The 18,865-nt window shown below is 40.9% G+C and overlaps 1 protein-coding gene across 1 annotated transcript in view; it reads right to left on the bottom strand.

Annotated features, from left to right (window-relative positions):
* Positions 1–275: 275 nt before the first annotated feature.
* The window catches only part of MATCAP2 (microtubule associated tyrosine carboxypeptidase 2), a 28,267-nt gene continuing 9,677 nt past the window's right edge, over positions 276–18,865 (bottom strand). Inside the window, exons 3-7 of the mRNA XM_036378878.1 lie at positions 11,726–11,869; positions 9,480–9,612; positions 7,953–8,258; positions 7,340–7,437; positions 276–3,395 (exon numbers count right to left, since the gene is read on the bottom strand). Coding sequence (XP_036234771.1) covers positions 3,234–3,395; positions 7,340–7,437; positions 7,953–8,258; positions 9,480–9,612; positions 11,726–11,869 — 843 coding nt within the window. The 3' untranslated portion in view covers positions 276–3,233. The remainder of the gene's footprint in view (positions 3,396–7,339; positions 7,438–7,952; positions 8,259–9,479; positions 9,613–11,725; positions 11,870–18,865) is intronic.

Here is an 18,865-nt window from a genome sequence, read left to right on the forward strand (position 1 = left end):
GAGGCTCCAATGCTGCCTCAGACCATATCCTAGAAAATAGGAGGATAATTTCCTCATGAGCAGCCAGGCCTTCTGACTGAGCAGGGAGAGCCAAATCCAGTATAAGACTTCAGCACACCCTTCATGACTTCAGCCCTAAGTGATGTTTTTGAAAAAGAGTCAGAAAGGAACCTCTTCCACACACAACACAGGATGTCCAAGTTGCTGTAGAGCCGAGGCCATTGGAGAGAGCAACCCTCTGACACAACGTGATGTAACACTCCAGTACTCTCATCTCTGTCATTATTTTGTCTTTATTTGTAAAAGTTGTATAAAACGCCTTTCAAAATTGGTCTGGTGAAACGGGGAGGCTTTTCCAATGCCAGCCAGGTTTCTGTATAGGAATAACATAGCAAGACATAGATACACACCAAAGCAACCAAGGCAGACAGCCAGGAAAGGCTGCCAACACAGCACTGACACCATGAAACTGTGCAGTGACACGAGCTCACTGCTGTCCACACACTCCATCACAGAACTTCAGGATCACAACTCAGTAACCAGCCTCTTCACAGTGAAGAACAAAAATTCAGGAAAATTTACAAAAGCTACACTTCAAAATTTGAGACGCTTTTACAAAGGAGGAATGACACATTGCCAAAACCAGAAGCTGACAGCTTCACCTATTGCTACATATTGATGCTGACCGCTTCCAGACTCCAAACTTTGCACCAGGCAAATCTATTTCTAGAATAATGAAGAATGGAAGTTTAATGGCACCTACTGCTTTGCAAAAAAGGTGCTGCAGGTCTTCAAGTAAAGCAAAAAGGCCTGTAGTAGTGTTTAGGGCTACAGAGTGTAAAAGAGTCAGGCCTGCAGGCATGGCATTTTGGCAAAATTGTGACTAGCACAGCCTCCTGGTTTTGAGGACACATTATGCACGTGCACTTTGATTGTAAGATGCTACTTCTGTGGGAAGAGGAAAACCACTTTGCTTATGTAAAAGTCATGGGAGAAAGGCAGGGATCTCTCCTGTCAGCATAAAATCAGTTCAAAACGGTTCCTTTCTTAAAGGACTGTCCCTTTTGAGTATCCCAGGGTCAGCAAAGTGAGCCAGATTTTTCCACAGTGTAGCTCAAATGATCTCTGCCCAGTTTACTGCTCCAAAGACAGCTTTTGACTGTAATCCTTGGCTTGACTTCAGTCATGTGTGACTTTCTTGCTGTTTCTGGCAAAGGAGCCAAAACCTGGAGCACACGTGCGGGACTGACTGCAAATGGCTCCTGTCAGGCTGCTGCAGCAGCTCTGTGCCTGCTCTGCACAGCTCTAAAACAAAGCTGGGCAGGCCAAGTCACCAGTGATCAAACCAGACAGACTGAAGGAGGAAAGGAGAGAAAACAGCATACAGGGGCTGAATGGCTTTCAGCTCCTGAACAATACTGACAACACAAAATTAAGGCTGCTGCAAGCAGTTCTCAGTCCCTGCCTTGAAAACAACTAAATTTAGTAAATTTATGCTTGTTGAATGCATTTTCTTTTTCACAGCAGTCAGCCAGCCACTGCAAACAATCTGCAATAGTACCTGAAAGGCAGCTGCTTGTATGGGATTATTCATAAACCTTCAGATCTCTTAGCCAGCCATCACCTTTTCCTCACAGATTTTCCTATGGATCAGGAAACATGTTCTCAAGATTTGTCTGGTAATGTCCAGGTACAAAATAAGGTGGGAGAGTTATTGCATTTGTTACATTAAAGAACAGATAAGAGGGGAGGGATACTGTGGCTCAAGTCCATGCAAATGTGGCGTGGAGGAAACCTTGGCTCCATCTACTCACCTTATCCCATGCCAGGCCTGTTACCAGTGGGAATGAGCAGCAGGATAAGAAAGGGCAGAAGCCCTGTCCAAGGCTCACACTAGTTTCTGCCCAGCCTCTCTGACCACAGCTGCTTCCCAGGAGCTCAGAGGAGCCCTTGTAAAATTCTGTCTACTAAAACAAAACCCTTTGTCAGAATACTTTGCCTCACCAATTCCATAATACGCCCCAATCAGAAAATGTAGCTTATGTAGTAAGTCCTCCTGCGTCATCTAAGTTATTCATCATGTGACTAGAGAAAGCTCTTTGCTGCAAGGAGCTTTCTTTCCTTGGTCCTGGATATAGCACCAGCAGTTAAAACAGAGGTAAAGTGGCTCCAGAGTGGTGCAGCACTTCTGTTGGAACACAGGAATAGGGCACTTGAGAGTTGTCTTCTCTCCCCCAGTCACACCTTGTTTCTGAAACGAGCTCTGCAAGCTCAAGCTTGCTGTAGTGTGGGGGTACTGCTCAAAAATGTGACCTGATCCTCTGTAGGCTCAGGTGATCCAAGGAAGAAATGAGTGTTGCCTGCTGTGCTGGATTGTGGCCCTGTGTTCCTGAATTTATTTAGAACCATAGGTCATGAAATCACAGTTTTGCTCGATCCTCCTTCCAAAACAATGCCATGCTGAATTTCCTAGACATGCTATGCTTGTCCTCAAAGGAGGGAGGCCCTTCCCAGAATTCAGCTTCCTGAAACATGTACTATACACATAAAGATGTAGAACAGTGTAACTTTCTGAGGGAATGAAGGGGAAAGCTTTACTACCTGCTTACAATCATTACAACAGCACTACCTACCTTTTCTCTCTTTTTTAAATGCTAATCCTCTCACTAAAAAAACAAACCCTGAAACATTTTGTAATGTTACAGACTTCGATCCCGTGGCACAAAGACCTGCTTCTGTGCACTGTTTTTAAACTTTCTGTTTTCATTGCAGTGATGACTAAATGGGAAAGTTATGCAGACAGCAATGCAGCATAATCTACAGCAGTTCTATTGCTATGAACCGTGACAGCTATGACCAAAGATAAGGCAAACAAAAGTGAACTAAGGGAGAATTTCTCCTCTGTCTCCTTTCCTCCACCTCTAAACCTGGGAGGGAAAAGGCAATATATTACAAGAGACTGCACTGAGCACTATACCAAGCATACAAAACAGAGTAGATGGTTGAACAGATCACTGCAGAGGAATTTCTAAGCCAAATTTTACAAAAATGCACAATCCCTTTAAAAAATAATCCATATACAATCACAATGCAAAAGGACATAAAGGGGCTTTTGATGAATTTCACGTATTCTGGCCACTCTTCCCTCCCATTCCTCATAAGCCCCTTTTTGCAAGCTCTGGGAAGTCCAGTCCCACATCCTCACACAGTAAGTGAATGGATGTCTAATACTGTTAATTTATGAGATCCTGGAGCTCCTCATCAGTCAGCTCATTGACTTCCATGATCTTTTTCAAGTGTTCCATGTACCGGGTGTGGTCTTGCAAAAAGTGTGGCACCCTCATGTTCTCAATCACAGCCAATCCTTTCAGGCGATCCACGTCCTCATAGGAGATCTGTAAGGAAGGACACAGGTCAATTTAGCAGTACAGTCCCATTGCCTCTCTGCTGCTGCTGCTATAAATTCTCTCTGGTAAGTGAGAAAATGTTTCAGAGGAGGAGAATTTAAAACCTTGGGGAAGCATTTGAAAACATGAGCAACTTGTGTGCTTCAGTGGAAGAGGCAAAAGAAGTGTAAATTTAGCAAATGCCTTCATAATTCCTGATTCTGTTTTGATTCAATCAGTGAAAAGGCTTGTAGGAATGTGAATGAGAATCATCTACAGCAGCTGCAGGAATAGAGAAGGAAAGGATGGAGCACATGTGAGTCCTGGAATGTCTTCTCAACGAGGCAGAAAGATTTAGATGAGAATGGAAAAAACACTGTGCAAAAGACTAAGGAACTAGAAAGGGAGGGCAGCACAGGCATGGCACAGGAAGTAGTTTGGGAAATGCATGGTGCCAGCTGACCTGAACTTTGCTGTTGCATTTTCACGAGTAAATGTGCTTATGCAAAGCTAAATTGAAATGCATCTCTAGTAACTAACTACAGCACGAACAATACCTAAGCATCCCAATTTTAGTTTTTTTGTTTACCACATTCAATAGTAGAGTGCAGACTGGGTTTGCCTCATGGTATCAGAGCCTTCTGGGTATTGGTGCTGAACTCTCATTTTGCAGCTATTAGAGGGTCTGGTAGCTTTTTTCCCTAAGGAAGATGGATATGTCTATCTTCATAGTCTTATGACTCTAAAAGCTAGGACTTCTAATCATAGTAGCTCAAGATGCTGTGAATGATAGTCTAGAAAGGATGACTGCTTTGGCTGGGCACAAGCTGCCATGGAAGCAGAGAGCAGGACTCCTTGGGCAGCTGTCCAGTGTGATGAAATTTGCGTGGTTGTCGCTTTGTCTCCAAGCTGTGTGTTCTGGGCACCCTGCAGACAGCAGCGTATGCTCTGGCAAAGCCCCCAGCCTCGCTGTGCTTCACATGAGCTTTGTGCCAGGTGGCTTGAGTGGAGCCTGCTCCTTCCAACCCTTTTGCCCCATGTTTCCCCTAAGGAGCTGAGCCCTGTAGGGCCTGGTTTCCCTGGAAGCAGCGCGCCCTCTTGGCAGGTGATGGTTTCTACTCAGCAGCAATTAAAGTGCACATGAAGGATTCACCAGTGTGCAAGGGGCACGGAAGGGCTTCCTGCAAAGACAGGACAGTGCAATCCAGATTGCACTAAACCTGATCCACAGGGACAGGTGCATATCTCAGCAATGATAACTAGAACAAAGCCCACAAGGAGAATCAATTTGCATCTGAGTACACAAGTGTGCTTTTCTAGTTGCAAGGACAAGATGCACCCAATTAAGAAAACAAACACCCATGCCCAGGCTTATTCAAGTCACTAAGATACTGCTGTTTGAAGATTGTGTGGCATTACACCTAATTAACTTACTTAGAAGTGGATAGAGAGGAGCTCCACAAAACCATACCATCTCTCAGTCTGGAGACACAGCATCACATGCAATTAAATTCTACCTCTTTTCCTGCCTAAAGAAAGCAAAAGGATCCTTCTCCCCTCATACTTATGTTCAGAGGTTTCTGTTACTGCTGCAAACAAGAAACATGCGTCTATAATCTGAAATATGGTTTGAATGGGATGCATTTCCCCAGTCCTTGCAATTGCTAAAAAATTACCAAAGCTGATATCCTGAGGAGATCAAAAAAAATAATCCCATCCTATGGTGGAAACAGGTTGTTTTACTTACCACATTTTATTAGTCATTGCACTAGATAAAAAAGACTGAGGCTAAAACAGGTTTACTTATGCTCTTTGTAATGTGCTTGTGTGTTTCTTGGGAAACACAACAGTAGGTGATATTTTGCTGCTTTTACTTTTTCAAACTCTGGTAGTTATTCTAAACTCAAGTGCACCCAATATCTGCATTCTATTTCTCTTTGGCAATATCTGCATGCAATTACCATATGAATATTTTGCAGTGCTTCCTGTATTTGATTCTTTCCTGTGCAGTTTTAAAACTGCTCCTTTTAAGAAGCACCTTTTATCAGGTTTCAAGTGTTTCCCTTAGTCACTTCTAGGTACGTTGAACAGCTTGCGTGTATCCACACCACACTCTTCTACACTGTAAGCAATGTCAGAAGCAACAGGAAGGCAGGACCTGGAAAATGTGCCAGCCAAGCTTAATACTCCCTTTGGAACAACCTGATCCTCCCATTCCACCCTAAAAAATCCAAGTAAATCCCCCATTTAAAGTGGTGATAAATCACTAGGCTAGATCCCAGCGCAAGTTTTATGCTTCTCTCTTTCATGAGAAGATATATGGGAGCGGGCCCAGTGAGGGGTCACTAAGATGATTAAGGCACTGGAGCATCCCTCCTGTGAGGAAAGGCTGAGAGCTGGAACTGTTTAGCCTGCTAAAAAGAGAAAAGCAAGCTCACAGGAATCATCAGTGTGTATAAACATGGGAATGGGGCTCTTCTCACCAGCACACTCTGGCAGGGCAAGGGGCAGTGGGCACCAGTTGAAATACATAAAATTCCATCTGAACTAAAAACATTTTTGTACAATGAGGGTGGAAAAACACTGGCACTGGCCACCCAGAGGAGTTATGGAGTCACCATCAGAGGAGATATTCAAAGCCCAACTGGACATGGTCCAGGTTAAACTGCTCTGGCTGACACTGCTTAAGCAGGGAAGCTGGACTAGATGATGTTGAGATCTCTGCAGACCTCAACTAATCTGTGATGCTGGAAACAGACATTGCCCTGATACACAAATTTCCAGCTTGACTGCAGATGTCTGAAGCTAAACCATTCAGAACACATTTTAAGATCCCTTGATTTTAAAAGTTGTAAAGTCAAGCACTTATAAATTACCATACTGCTAGAAATAAATCGCTTGTAGACCCTTAATGTGGGTGCCATGCAATGTGGATCATAGTGGAAGCTGTAATTTTATGAGGAATGACTTTGTGTGTTTTTCCAGTGGCCTGACAACCTGCAGATTCCCTGAAGAGAGACAGGCATAAAGCAGTAAAGGAACTGTGTGTTCAGTGGTTTAGCAGGCAGAAGCTGTGTGGAGTTAAGCAGGCTTAAAGCACAAGGAAATTTCAGAGAGAAACTTGCAGACTTATTTGACAGTGTGATTTTATTTTCAAAGCTTCCTAACTTGGTTCAGTTACCTAAATAGCTCTTGCTTATCAATAAGTATGATTCTGACAGTAAAGGGAAAACTCAAATGTGGACCAAAACCCTCTATCATAATATGTCCCGTCCCTTAATCACCCCATTGATTGCTAAGTAGGCAGAAATGTTGGTATACCAGCTCTAAATTCAAGCTCAAGTCAATTTGACTCCCTATTTATGTGAGTATGAACCCTGCCTAATGAACTGTGAAAGCTTAGCAATCCTTGGGTTTAGGAAGTGTGACAAAATTTCTGCACTTTTTAGGATGAGCTGAGGACAAACAAGCCATGACAGTCAGAATGCACCTAAAATTCATTCACATTCTGTGAATGCAGAAATATCATTATTCTGGGGAGAAAAAAAACCTCATTTTTTAAAAACACCTGCCATCAGTGAGAGAACTTTGAGATTAAATAGTCTTTGTGGTGGAAGGGGGGTGCATTAATGTCAAATGGTTGGTTCCTTTTGTCATCTTTTAGTACCTGTCTTGTTTGGCCAAGGCAGTCTGTTGTACTGCAAGTCAGGTAGTATCCCATAAAGGTAGGAAAGTCTGAGAAATATGACCATTAAATCTTAGTGAATATTGAGGTCAAGCTGATAGAAATTTTTAGGACCTCAAAATACTTGCAACTTGTACAGTGTAACTGAAAGTGCTGTACAGACCAGAGAATTCTAGATCAAAGTAAAAGCACCATGACTCATGGTTCATTACAGGCAGGCTTGCTGAAATGATAAAACTGTACCCTTGGGAATAATGAGTTCAATCACCTTTCCAAGGGCTGTCAGAAGATGGAAATCAATGGACTCCCTGTATCTCAGGATTCGGAGGATGCCATCCAAGTACACCTGGTCCTTATTGAAACAGCCTGAAAGGAATGGAGATACATTGCACTCTATCAGTGTTCGGTCAAGGCATGTTCTCAGAAGCCATTATGAGCAGAACAATTTTATTTTTAAAAACTAGATATTTATATCCCTGACTTTGAACACCTTTCCAAAAACTAGCTAGAAGGCAAAACCCACTAGCCAGAAAAAGAAATCAAACATAGAAGATAGGGCCTGTGAGTAACCACAGGCAACATTACATCAGTAGAAAACAGGTCAAACTGTGAGCATGAATTTTTTCAAAGTTTTGCATTTATGTTCCACTTCCACCAAAAAATTAAAAAATCCTTTACTAATTCAGCTTGAAGGTCTCACCCATGAGCACTTTCAGCCTTGTTTTCCATAGCAAAATTCCTGAGACCCCATTTCAGAAAGCGTGGAGTCCGATTTCTCCCCTTTGCAAAGGTTTTACTGTGTGACATGATTAGGGAGCTCTGTGCACGTTCTGAAAACCCCCCTGAAGCACAAAACAAGAGAAGACAAACAGGGAACTCACCTGGTTGTGAGGTGTCAGTCCACCCTCTCTTGGCCCGTACGCAGTAATCCCACCTAGTGTTGGGGTCCTTGACAAATTTGCCCACATCCTGGAAAAGCTGACTGAAGGACATTTGGCTTGCCTGGTACACCGTGTAGTAGAGCAGGGCAGCTCTCCAAAGAAAAGGGTCTTTGCGGAACAGGACGCTGTGAATGCTCGCTAGCCCCTCTTCTGTGGGGTTGATTGGCTTTAACCCGTGTTTCCTACGGCCATTGCGGTTGCACCAAGGCTGGCTGTTGTTGTTGAAACCCCGAAAGTAATGAGTTCCTAACAAAAAAAAAGTAGAAAGAAAAAATAAAATAAAAAAAAAGGAATCTGGCACTTGGAACATGTTAATCATCCAATGATTAACAAAAAGTTATAAAATATATAAGGAGATAGCCACTTCAGAACTCTGAGCTGGTAGGGAAAAGTGAGGACTTCAGTTATGTCTACAACAGACTATTTTGTCAGATATATATATACCATGCAAATATTCACCTGCTGACTGCAAGTGAAATTCCTGAAAATGCTTAAGTAATGCAATTATCAGGAGGACTTGACTTCCTAAATCTGTGAAAAGGAATTTTCGGAAGCCTAACAAGCTGAATTATATCTAGCATAGGCTAGGCATTGTAGGGAACAGCATGAAGGAAAATCAAAGTAAAAGGGCAGAAATGTTGCCTCCTGAAGGTGATTAAACAGCACAACTGCAGCCTTGGAAGATGCTATGTCCCCTAAAATGTGATTAACAGTGGTTCTAGGCAATTGCAAGGCTTATTCTTCAGTTGCTATTTAGGCACTAGTCAAGTTTATCAATATTTTATGTACTTAGTTGAAACAGATGCACTGAAAAATTTGTAGAAATTTTCCACAGGGCTGGGCCTTGTGTAATGCAAAACCACAGCAATTTTGCCCCAGTTTAAGGATCACTGGGTAAATTCTTCATACCTAAAGCATGCCTACATTTGCATGCAGTGCAGCGTGACAGATGCAAGTTCGTAAAGTGACATGGCAAGAGCCGAGGTTGAACAGTCACACTATTTTTATTTCCCTTTTTTTTTTAAGTCTAGGGTATTTTAAAAAAAATTGCTCTAAAGAGCAAAATGTCCTTAAGCAATGACAGCACAGAAGGTATGCCCTGGAGCAGAGCCTCTGGGCTAGCATCATCTGAAAGGATTACTCTCTGTCTGCTCCAAGATTCCTTTGGCATGGGAACCTCAGTGCTATAAGTGGGACTGGCTGGTAGGATTACTTCGAAAGCTTGCTCTGGATCTGACCTAAAATGCTAATGTCCATGAACCCTAGGAATCCTTTTCAAAAGGTTTCTCCTTCCCTTTAGGGAAAGAGAAGGTTTCTCTTCCCTTTAGCACATCTCCAGCACAGGCTCTTTGGATAGGGATGTTCCCTCTTTCTGTACCTGCCCGGTGCCTGGCCCACCACTGTGCCATAAGTAAGAATGCATGCAAGTACTCCCCGGTGCCTGCAGAAGGGGTGTGATGCTCATACCAATCTCGTGTCTCAGCATGCCCTCCAGCCAGTGCTCGCGCGCGGTGGAGACATTGATGGTGAGAGTGGGGCGGCCGTTCACCACCGTCATGGAGGCTCGCGACAGCAGGTCCTCCGTGAGATGGACCACAATCTGAAGAGGAGAGAGTTCAGGCAGAACTGAAAGAGCTCTCTTCTTGCTCCTGATCCTGCTTTTTCCTCTGTCTCTTCCATTATTTCATTTCTCTCTGGTCCCTTGCCCTCCACAACTCTGTCTTGTGATCAGTGGTCACCTGAGACAGCCTTTGGAATGAGTTTATCCTGCTCGCCTGGGCTACTGACAGAAGCTCAGACTTTATGGGGTGAGTGAGGGTAAAGGTAGACCAACGTGAGACTGAAGAATTTAGTATGGTAACACTGACTAGACTCAAGAGGGCAGGGAGCAATTGCATGCACAATAAATTAGAGAAAATACCAGTTTTTGAATTGTGTTGAATTATCTTAGTATTACTGAGAACTGGAAAATACTAGATAAGAACACGTAAATTGACTAGGTATCTATATAATTAGCTGCCTGAATGCATTTCAGTTGCAATTCTAAAGCCACTTCAATGAGAGGGGGAAGTACTGTGTACATTTTCTCCTGTTACATGCTGCAGACTTGAAATATTGAAATACTGGCATTGTTTTGTTCTACACAGCAGAATAGTTCTTGCTTTCCTGTTCTCTCTTGGAAAACTGCTAATCAAAACAAAAACTGGCAGAGAAGGAAACTAATGTATATTGATATACTGTATTATTTGACTTAAAAAAGCCTTTTTAAACAAGTGACTGAGAGGGAAAAGCAAAACTCTTTGTTAAAGACTAAGCACCCTTCCCTCTTCACGTAAAGCCTAATGAAACAGTTCTGCTCAGAAGAGTACAAGGGAGACTACTTTAAAGAAAGATTACTGTTTTAGTATCCAAAAAAAAGGACCCAGAGATCAAAGGCATGAATATAACACCTCCCTGTACTCAAAACTCACCCTCAGCTTCAAGTTCAACAGCAAACCATCAGTCCCATAAAACTTGCACTTAAGAGGCAGGAAAAAAAGATAAATCCCAAAGCATTTAGATTTAAAGTACAGGTGCCACTTAGCTTTATTAACACCTCCTCAGCTGGAGAGAGTATTTTCATATTTTAGACTATCACGAGCATGATGTATTAACCCTATTTTTGCAGAAAAAGTGAAGTATCTCATTAAGAAGGACATGGACTGCTGGATAAAGATGTAGGATCCAGCTGCCATGAAGTCAAACCAAGCCAAAAATGAAGAGGGAGATAAAAGTACAAGAAAAGACAAAACATACATTTTTTTTTTCTGCCTGCTCTAAACTGTAGTTTATTAACCCCACACTTATAAACCCAGGTAAAGTCTGGTTATCACTGTCAAATCATAGTCTCACAAAAATATGTGATGAGTTTAGCAGTTTCTCTAATAATATTATGTTTACCAATTAAACCTAGTTTCTGGGAAATTAATTTTTGCCTTATGATTCCAGACTCCTCTTGCTCACTGCCAGTGATCTCATCCAAGTCTTTGACTCTGTCATCTGGTGATTTCATTTGGATTAATCCCTTTTTTATACATTCAATTTCATCTGACTTTTCCAAGCAATTTCATGTAACTTCATCAAACCAGTCTTCTAAAATTCTGAATATAGAAATTAAGGTTTTTTTCACAGGGCTCTATAAATTAGGTGGTTAAAGCCAGGAAAAAAACAGCACTTAAACCAACTCAACAAGTTCTTTCAGACATTTTTATTCACTTATGTCACTTTCATTTGTGTTGCTTCTTATAAATCACTCTCTTGGGCTGCTGCTTATTTTTCTTGGCCTTTTCTTAACTCTTTCCTTTGGTGTAAATAATTTGATACAGGAGAACAGATGGCAGAACTGATGAATAAATGGAAATGTGCTGGTCTCCAAGTAGCTGAAAAAAGGGGGGAAGGAAGGGTGTTGTTTTTGGGTACTCCCAGAAGAAGAGAATTTAAGAACAAGCATATATGAACCAGGAAACAGGCTCAGAGAGATGACTGAAGCCTTCACAATGAATGTGTGTCGTTTCAATTGTTCACACATTAGACTGGGCTTAGCTATGAGAAAAGTATGATGTAAGGAATATTCTTGTGATTATGGAGGAAAGGCCTCCCAGATGGTCTCTTGGGTCCATCCAATGTCTAAGGTCCACACAAGTGTTTCTTTCCTGATCCAGTGCAGGACTTACCTCACCAAGACAGCCTTCTTTCACCATGTACTTCCTGACGTGATTCCAGATACGACTTTTGGTCAGCAAGCTGCCTCCAGTGGCCTGTTCAAATTTTTCATAGCTTCCATATTTCTGCAATGTCCTCTTCATAATGTTAATGGACTGTAAAATGAAAAACCAGCAAATATCAGGGCAGTAAGAGCCTCATGAGGATCTTACTGACACTTGTATTCTTTTTCTTCATACTGATACTTGTATTCTTCCTCTCCCTCTCAATCTCTTTTTTTCTTAGTTCAAAATCCTTCTTTTCTTAACTCACTGGTAGTCTCACTAACAGGCTGTACTCATTTAATACATGCTGACACGCTCTGCAATGAATTTATGCCATCTTCAGATGTATATTAATGCCAAAGTATACTGAAAAAAAGATTTTGATCAACTCATCTTAGACCCACATACATGAGCGTGATGATTAGATGATTATCAGTCTAGTGAAATAATATCCATTTTCTCTTTAATTTTGGCAATGTTGTACAACTGCCTTGTAAAACAGTTGTAACAGGTCTCCAGGACATTTGCAGTTTGACAGCACGTTTCTTTTTCCTAAGAATTTGAAAAAGATCAACTATTACTGTCATCTCGCTTCATTTCTTGGCATGTTCTAATTTAGGAACACTGATTAAGCAGATGTGTAACTATAATTTTTACAATAATACCTCTACCAAAAATGTCTCCTTACAATAAAATCCCTTGTACCATGGGTGTCTGTGTGAGAAAGGAGGAGAGAGAGCAGGAACTTTTATTTACAGAACTTTCATTTAAACTTTTCATTTAAACCACAGTACTTCTTTAAAACCCCCCAAAACGAAGGCCTATTTCATGAGATAAATGGAATAGTATCACCAGTTCTCCTAGGAATAGCCTCTAGAAGAAGTCCCTTGAGCAAAGCTCAGCACAATGCCCATAAGCATGATCTGAACTATGCATATTGAAGATTTTATTGATGGGGTGTGAAATGCTCATCCCTAGTTATCTGCTTTCCAGCACATCATTTCACACCCTTAAAGGAAAATATGGTATGGAATAACTTCTTTTCCAGCAACAGTCCAGCTACAGGGAATAGCTTTTTGTCATAGATTTGATAACAGAAGCTCCTGGTCCTACCTTAAAAAATTATTGTTCTTGCTAAGAAAATACCACTAACATTAAAAGGTGAAAATCCTGCAGACTGAATCTCTTTTTACACTGTACACTTATATCCCTTCATGAACACGTTGTCTCCAGCTATGTAATTCTGACACTGGCAGGTTGACTGATTTTCCACAAAAATTTGATTAATTTTTTATCTCTCACAGCTACCAACAATCCTTCTCTAATGTTTTTCAAGTTGAAACTAATCAACCCTGAGTAATTGCTACTGAAACCCATAAATGACAGCTACACATATCCTTAAAGTCTAATAGCTCTTTGATGAAGGAAATGTCACTTACTGGAATGCCAAAGAAATATTGCACCTAATGATCAGTATTTCTTTGTCTTGTATATTTTTCCAAAACATTTTTTTCCTTTTTTAAAATTACCTATGAATTTTAACTTCCAAAACCATTGTCTGTTTTATAATTCTTTTAGTGTCTGCACATTCTGAGGCATTTGCCTGACCTATACAAAATCCTTGGTTAAAGAAGTGACCTATATATTCCCACCCTTTTCCCAGGAAGTTTATTCTCAGCCAGCAGCCTGAACAATTAATGATAACAGTTCTTCACTCTCCTTTGCCAGGTGCCAGATCCTTAAGATATTTATGTCACCTACGAGTTGTTTGGGATATTGGGTTTCTATGAACAATTAATTAACTTTATTTGTTCACTCTGGAAGAAGTCATCTGTCAGTCAATCTTCCAGCATGAAATTTGTCTTCACAACTTGTTGCTATTAAATTTCAATTAAATCTATAAGACTAAACACTAAGTACCCATTTAAATTCTAGGATGCCTAAGTTCATTTGAAATGAACCCAGAGGTGGCCTTATCACTCTCTACACCTCCCTGAAAGGTGGCTGTAGTCAGGTGGGGGTTGGTCTCTTTCTCCAGGCAGCAACTGACAGAACCAGAGGACACAGTCTCAAGCTGCATCAAGGGAAGTATAGGCTGGATATTAGGAAGACATTTTTTACAGAAAGGGTGATAAAGTTCTGGAATGGTCTGCCCAGGGAAGTGGTGGAGTCACCATCCCTGAATGTGTTTAAGAAAAGACTGGATGCGGCACTCAGTGCCATGGTTTAGTTGAGGTCTTAGGGCATGGGTTGGGCTCAATGATCTTTAAGGTCTCTTCCAACCTTGTGATTCTGTAAATTCTGTGAAGTCCCAGAGGACTCTCCAACCTTAGCTGGAGTGCAGGCATTTTCTAAAACCACCTCATCACAATGAACAGTGAGAAAATGATTACTAAACACATCAAACCTCCTGCTTGGCTGTCTGTAACATCAAACTCCTGGAAGCTGAGACCTCCATGCTATAGAAGGCAGCATGATTTCGGGCATCAGGAGACTCAAGTTCTAACTCTTCCTGCCTGCCTGCCTGCAGGCACCTTCCTGGGCTGTTGAAACTTTCCTAAATGCTGTGAGACACTTGAATCAACAGCACAATACAAACAGCAGGTTCTCAGACACAGATCCTCCTCGAGAACCACAGATCCACTCCAACCTCTCGTACCTCAACCTGACAGAGTTCACAGCTTCAAGGGGAAACCTCTTTATGTGCCACACTAGGTAACCCACTTCCTGGCATTCCAGCCACATCCAGATAGGTGTTGCAAGTTTGAGCTCCTGCATACTGAGAAAGTTGTTAAGCTCCTCTTTGCTGAACACATATTCAGAAATTACTAAGAAGGGTGCTCACCCCTATCACCTTCTCTCTTGACTCTGTTTCAAGTGAAACAGAAAAAAGTTCCGAGAATTCTTTCCAAGTGGGCAGGTGTGGCTCTGGAAGCACTGAAACAACAAGGAGAGCCATCACACACAGACACATTGCACACAAATCCCTAGGGAGTGGCAGACGTCCCTGACACTGGGGCGAGCCCCATCCCCAGTGATGTTCCTGGTTTGGACACTTCTTGCCACAACCACTCCTGCGGGGGGTGTTTCCAGAAGGGAAAAGGTTTGGGAAATGTTTGGTTTCCAGGCACTGACTAAAGCACCAAGCCCTTAATTTAGGATTCTGCACCTGCCTCCAAGGTGAGATGACTCAGCCAGCTGTTGCAAGAACTTGCTGGGAAAGGGGAAAATCCAGACCAGCATGCCAGCTGCTGCCTACTGCAGCATCCAACTGTGAGCTAATTTTCCAGCCTCTGGGCCAGCAGGACACTGGTACTGCTGCACTTCCCAAGGCCAAATTGTAAACTCTTCAGCAACAAGTGAAAAAATAGAAGAAAAGAAGAGCTATGTGGCTGTACCAGGTTACTGGTTAGGAGTAATAATTCCTGCTCTTTTCAATATTACTTAAAATGTCTGCTTATCCCTCTGATCACTACCAAAGAGTGCCAAAAGAAGTAGCAATCATAAGACAAGCCCCCTTGCACAGCAAATTCTACTGATGCTGAAGAAAGCAATGACACAGAAGCATGAAAAAGAGCAAGGCAAGGCTGTTTAACTGACTGGATTAGGTTATGGTGGTGTTGGCTTTCTAAAACAAATTATTTACAGTCAAGTAGGTCTCTGAATCTCAAGTCACCCATGTCCAGCAACTCAGCTCAGTGGTTGAGACTTATTGCAGAAATATGTACTGATAAGGCTTCTTATGAGTAGTGTGAGGCAAGCAAGTCAGAGAAGGGTCTCAGTGATCTAGGAGTCAGCCCGTCCTACATTCAGAAGCAGCTCTGCTGCAAAGGAGTTGCAATCTCTGCTGAGGCTTGTAAGACAGACAAGGCAGACAGACACCATTGCTCTTCTTCCTGCATAACTTATCTGCTGGGGGGAAAAAAAGCTTCCAAGGTGCATAAAAACTTCCAAGGTGTATCATTATGTAACAGTTAGTACCAGGCTGAGCTTGTTATTTTAATCAACAACCATAAAATGGTGGCTGTTTGGTCAAGAGGAATGGAGGGAGGAAGGTAAGTATCCATTTCTAGTCTACTCAGGCTGTAGTATTTGGGGTTTTATTCAGTGTTCATAGAGGCTTTTCTTTTGCATGCTTGTTCTTAATGGTATAAAGGTCACATTTAAGTAATTTAGAGCTGGTAGAAGTATTCTTAATTAAAAACTTTTAAATTACTTTGCAAAGAATTTGAAGTTAATACTCACTGTGTTTTTGTATGAGACTATACTCTGAAGTAAAGCTGTCTTCCTACTGTGGCATCACCAGAAGTGATCTATTAGTCCCTTCCAGGGGAAGAGAGATGTTTGTGTCAGACCCTGAGAACATGTGCCTCTTGGGTGGCCTGACATGCTTAGTGTTATGTATTAGCACAACTTATCTATAAACCCTAGTTAGCAGGGGAATTTGTTACTAGTGCAGAATGAAGTGCTTTATACAGACAGTGTCATGTCCTTGAATCTTCCACATGCTTCAGCTGTGACATCACTTGGACATAGCAAAGGATTACTCAGTGTTGAATGCCATGTAGTTTAGCCTTCCAGCTCCACCTAAATTTTTTTTCCCCAACATCTGATAAATTTGCTAATTGTAGGCTACTTTTATTATTGCCTTAAAAGGTGTCACACAAACACTTGCAATGTGGTGTAACTGGTTTATTTATGAATCCAAAACTGCTATACTCTTATGAGTAAAAGGGAAGAGGATGTATAACCCTTTTGTGGGAGGATCACTCATTTGATGAAATGGTTGGGGATTTTTTGTTTGGTTTTTTTCTTTTTTTAATGTATACAGAAATAGAATTCTTGCTGCCTTGTACAGTTCAAAGAAACAGGGTACTTAAAATTGCAACTTGCTGATTTTGGTTCAGCAAATTGCAACTGTTAAGTTCATCTGCTCTGCAAACACTGGGAACAACTATTTCTAAGCAAATATTGCCACCTCTAGCATCTGAGCAAAAATAATAAACAGTTTGAGTGCTAAGAAACTTCACAATGAGGGTTGAGTAGTTGGAGCCAGAAAACTTTCAGAGCACAGAGCTGCTGCAGTGACCTTGAAACACAGTGGTAAGAAAATTAACTTCCGTAATATCAGATATGTTAATCCTTGTGAAGAGTGCAAATCTGCATGCTATTTTCTATTCTCCAGTTTATTACCCTAAAAACACTGTATTGTGTGACTCATGGAAAAAAACTTATTATGAAGAAAATATCATAATGTAGATATGGAGAAACAAACAGAACACAGTATGAGAAGGAAGACACTAAAACTAACATTTTTCAAATGCATTAATAACTCAAAAATGTTTTCTCTATGTCTGTGAAAATCAATAAAAGTGTTGGGCTGTGCCCAAGGTTTAAAAGCTCTGATTTAAGCAGAGGCATGGCGTAAAGTGGGTGCTCACAAGCCTGTGTGTTTCCCACTGCAGCATTTCTGGCTTAATGGTTTGCAAACCTTCAGAGCTCTTTGTCTTTAAAAAAAAGTAAATAAATGGGGCAGAGTGTGATTTGTCTTCCAGGCATATTTCAGTAATGCTATATTAACCAATTTCATAGACATGCACAAATGCAGAAAGGGCAATAAGAAAACACAATCTGTTTTAATGTCCTAGCAGGCTATGCACAGCTGTGGGTAAAAAGATTTCTGACATGACTGAAAAAGTCTCTAAAGTTCTGAAATGTCAGGTTTTGAGCTCATTTCGCTTAAGTATCCTAAAAGCCCCCTATAAACATGGTGGGTTCAGTCAGTAAGAGCTGGGTTTACAGCTTTTTACTCATAAAAGAGCAAGCAAGTGTAAGTTGCCATGAGCACCTTTTGTAGAAAAAAATAGGAATAACTATTCACAGTTACCAAGGCTTTCTAAAAATAAGTGGATGAATAAACAGAAGCCAAATATGCTTCCAAAAAAAACCCGCAACAAAACTGAACTGAACCTTCTTGAAGCAAAAAGGATAACTACACACAGCTGCTTTTTTACTGCACACCCAGCTCTTGATACTGTGAGTACTTTTTTTGCAACTGAAGTCATCCTTTCTGAACTTGCTGTAAGATACCTACGTGTTTCTTCTGACAAGTAAGATCTGCGTCAAAAAAAAATTGCAATGAGGAAAAACAGGAGCTCCTACAATACTTCCTGATTAAAATTTTTGATTAATGCTGCTTTTTTTGGATAGTACATTTGCATGAAATTAAATTCAAATTTGCGTGGAGATGAAAATTTCTAAAGCTAGTTGTAGATAAAAGAGAGAGAGTGACACCTGCTGGGCTTGGAGCTGTGTTAAAGCTGCTGGCTTGGGCATTTTTAAGTGCAAGGTATTTTTGTTTGGTATTTTTAGGAGCTGAACTTTGAATACATGCTTTTCTAACGACTCAAACTGAGTCTTGTGAAACAATTTACATATTCCTTGTTAATTGTCAGAAATATACTTCCTTGAATATTAAATCCTTTACTGCCTTTTATAAAGTTGCTACAGGGCCTTTATTTTCCCATACGTTTTATGGGCAGGGAAAAAGGTAGAGTTACAAATCAGAAAAATATTGAGGAATCATTAATTCTTAAAATAGTCAATACTTACACTTATGGGTTTTTGTTAAAAGAAGGGTAAACCAAAGGCAGGTTTGCTCCAGAAAATCATCATGCATAAAAGGACTTTTAAGGCTCTGCTAGCCCACGCTAAAAGGGATAATTTGTATTAAATTCAGTTTCTCAAATCAGTAGTTGTTGATTTGCTGTCATCTATGTTGCTAATATTGCTAAAAAAATCAAAGGAGAACCTAATTAAAGCTCTAGTCAAGGAGCAGTTTTATTTGTGTCATTGCAATTTAGTTCATTGTTTGGAAGTATGGAATACGATTTTAAGAATAGAACAGCTGTTCCCTTTTCTCATAAAGAAAATAAATTTTTAATGAAAACCCAGAAACTGAGTTGTTAAAATATACAGATATTTTCAGTGTGAAAGTGGAGACTATCAATACAATGATGTAATGGGTAACAACACTTTTGTACAATCTTCAGTTTAGAAGAAGAAAAAAAAATCAGTCTGTTCACAAGTCAGGGATGAGTTCTTACA

The sequence above is a fragment of the Molothrus ater genome, chromosome 1 (assembly GCF_012460135.2).
Source record: "Molothrus ater isolate BHLD 08-10-18 breed brown headed cowbird chromosome 1, BPBGC_Mater_1.1, whole genome shotgun sequence".
Taxonomy (NCBI): Eukaryota; Metazoa; Chordata; class Aves; order Passeriformes; family Icteridae; genus Molothrus; species Molothrus ater.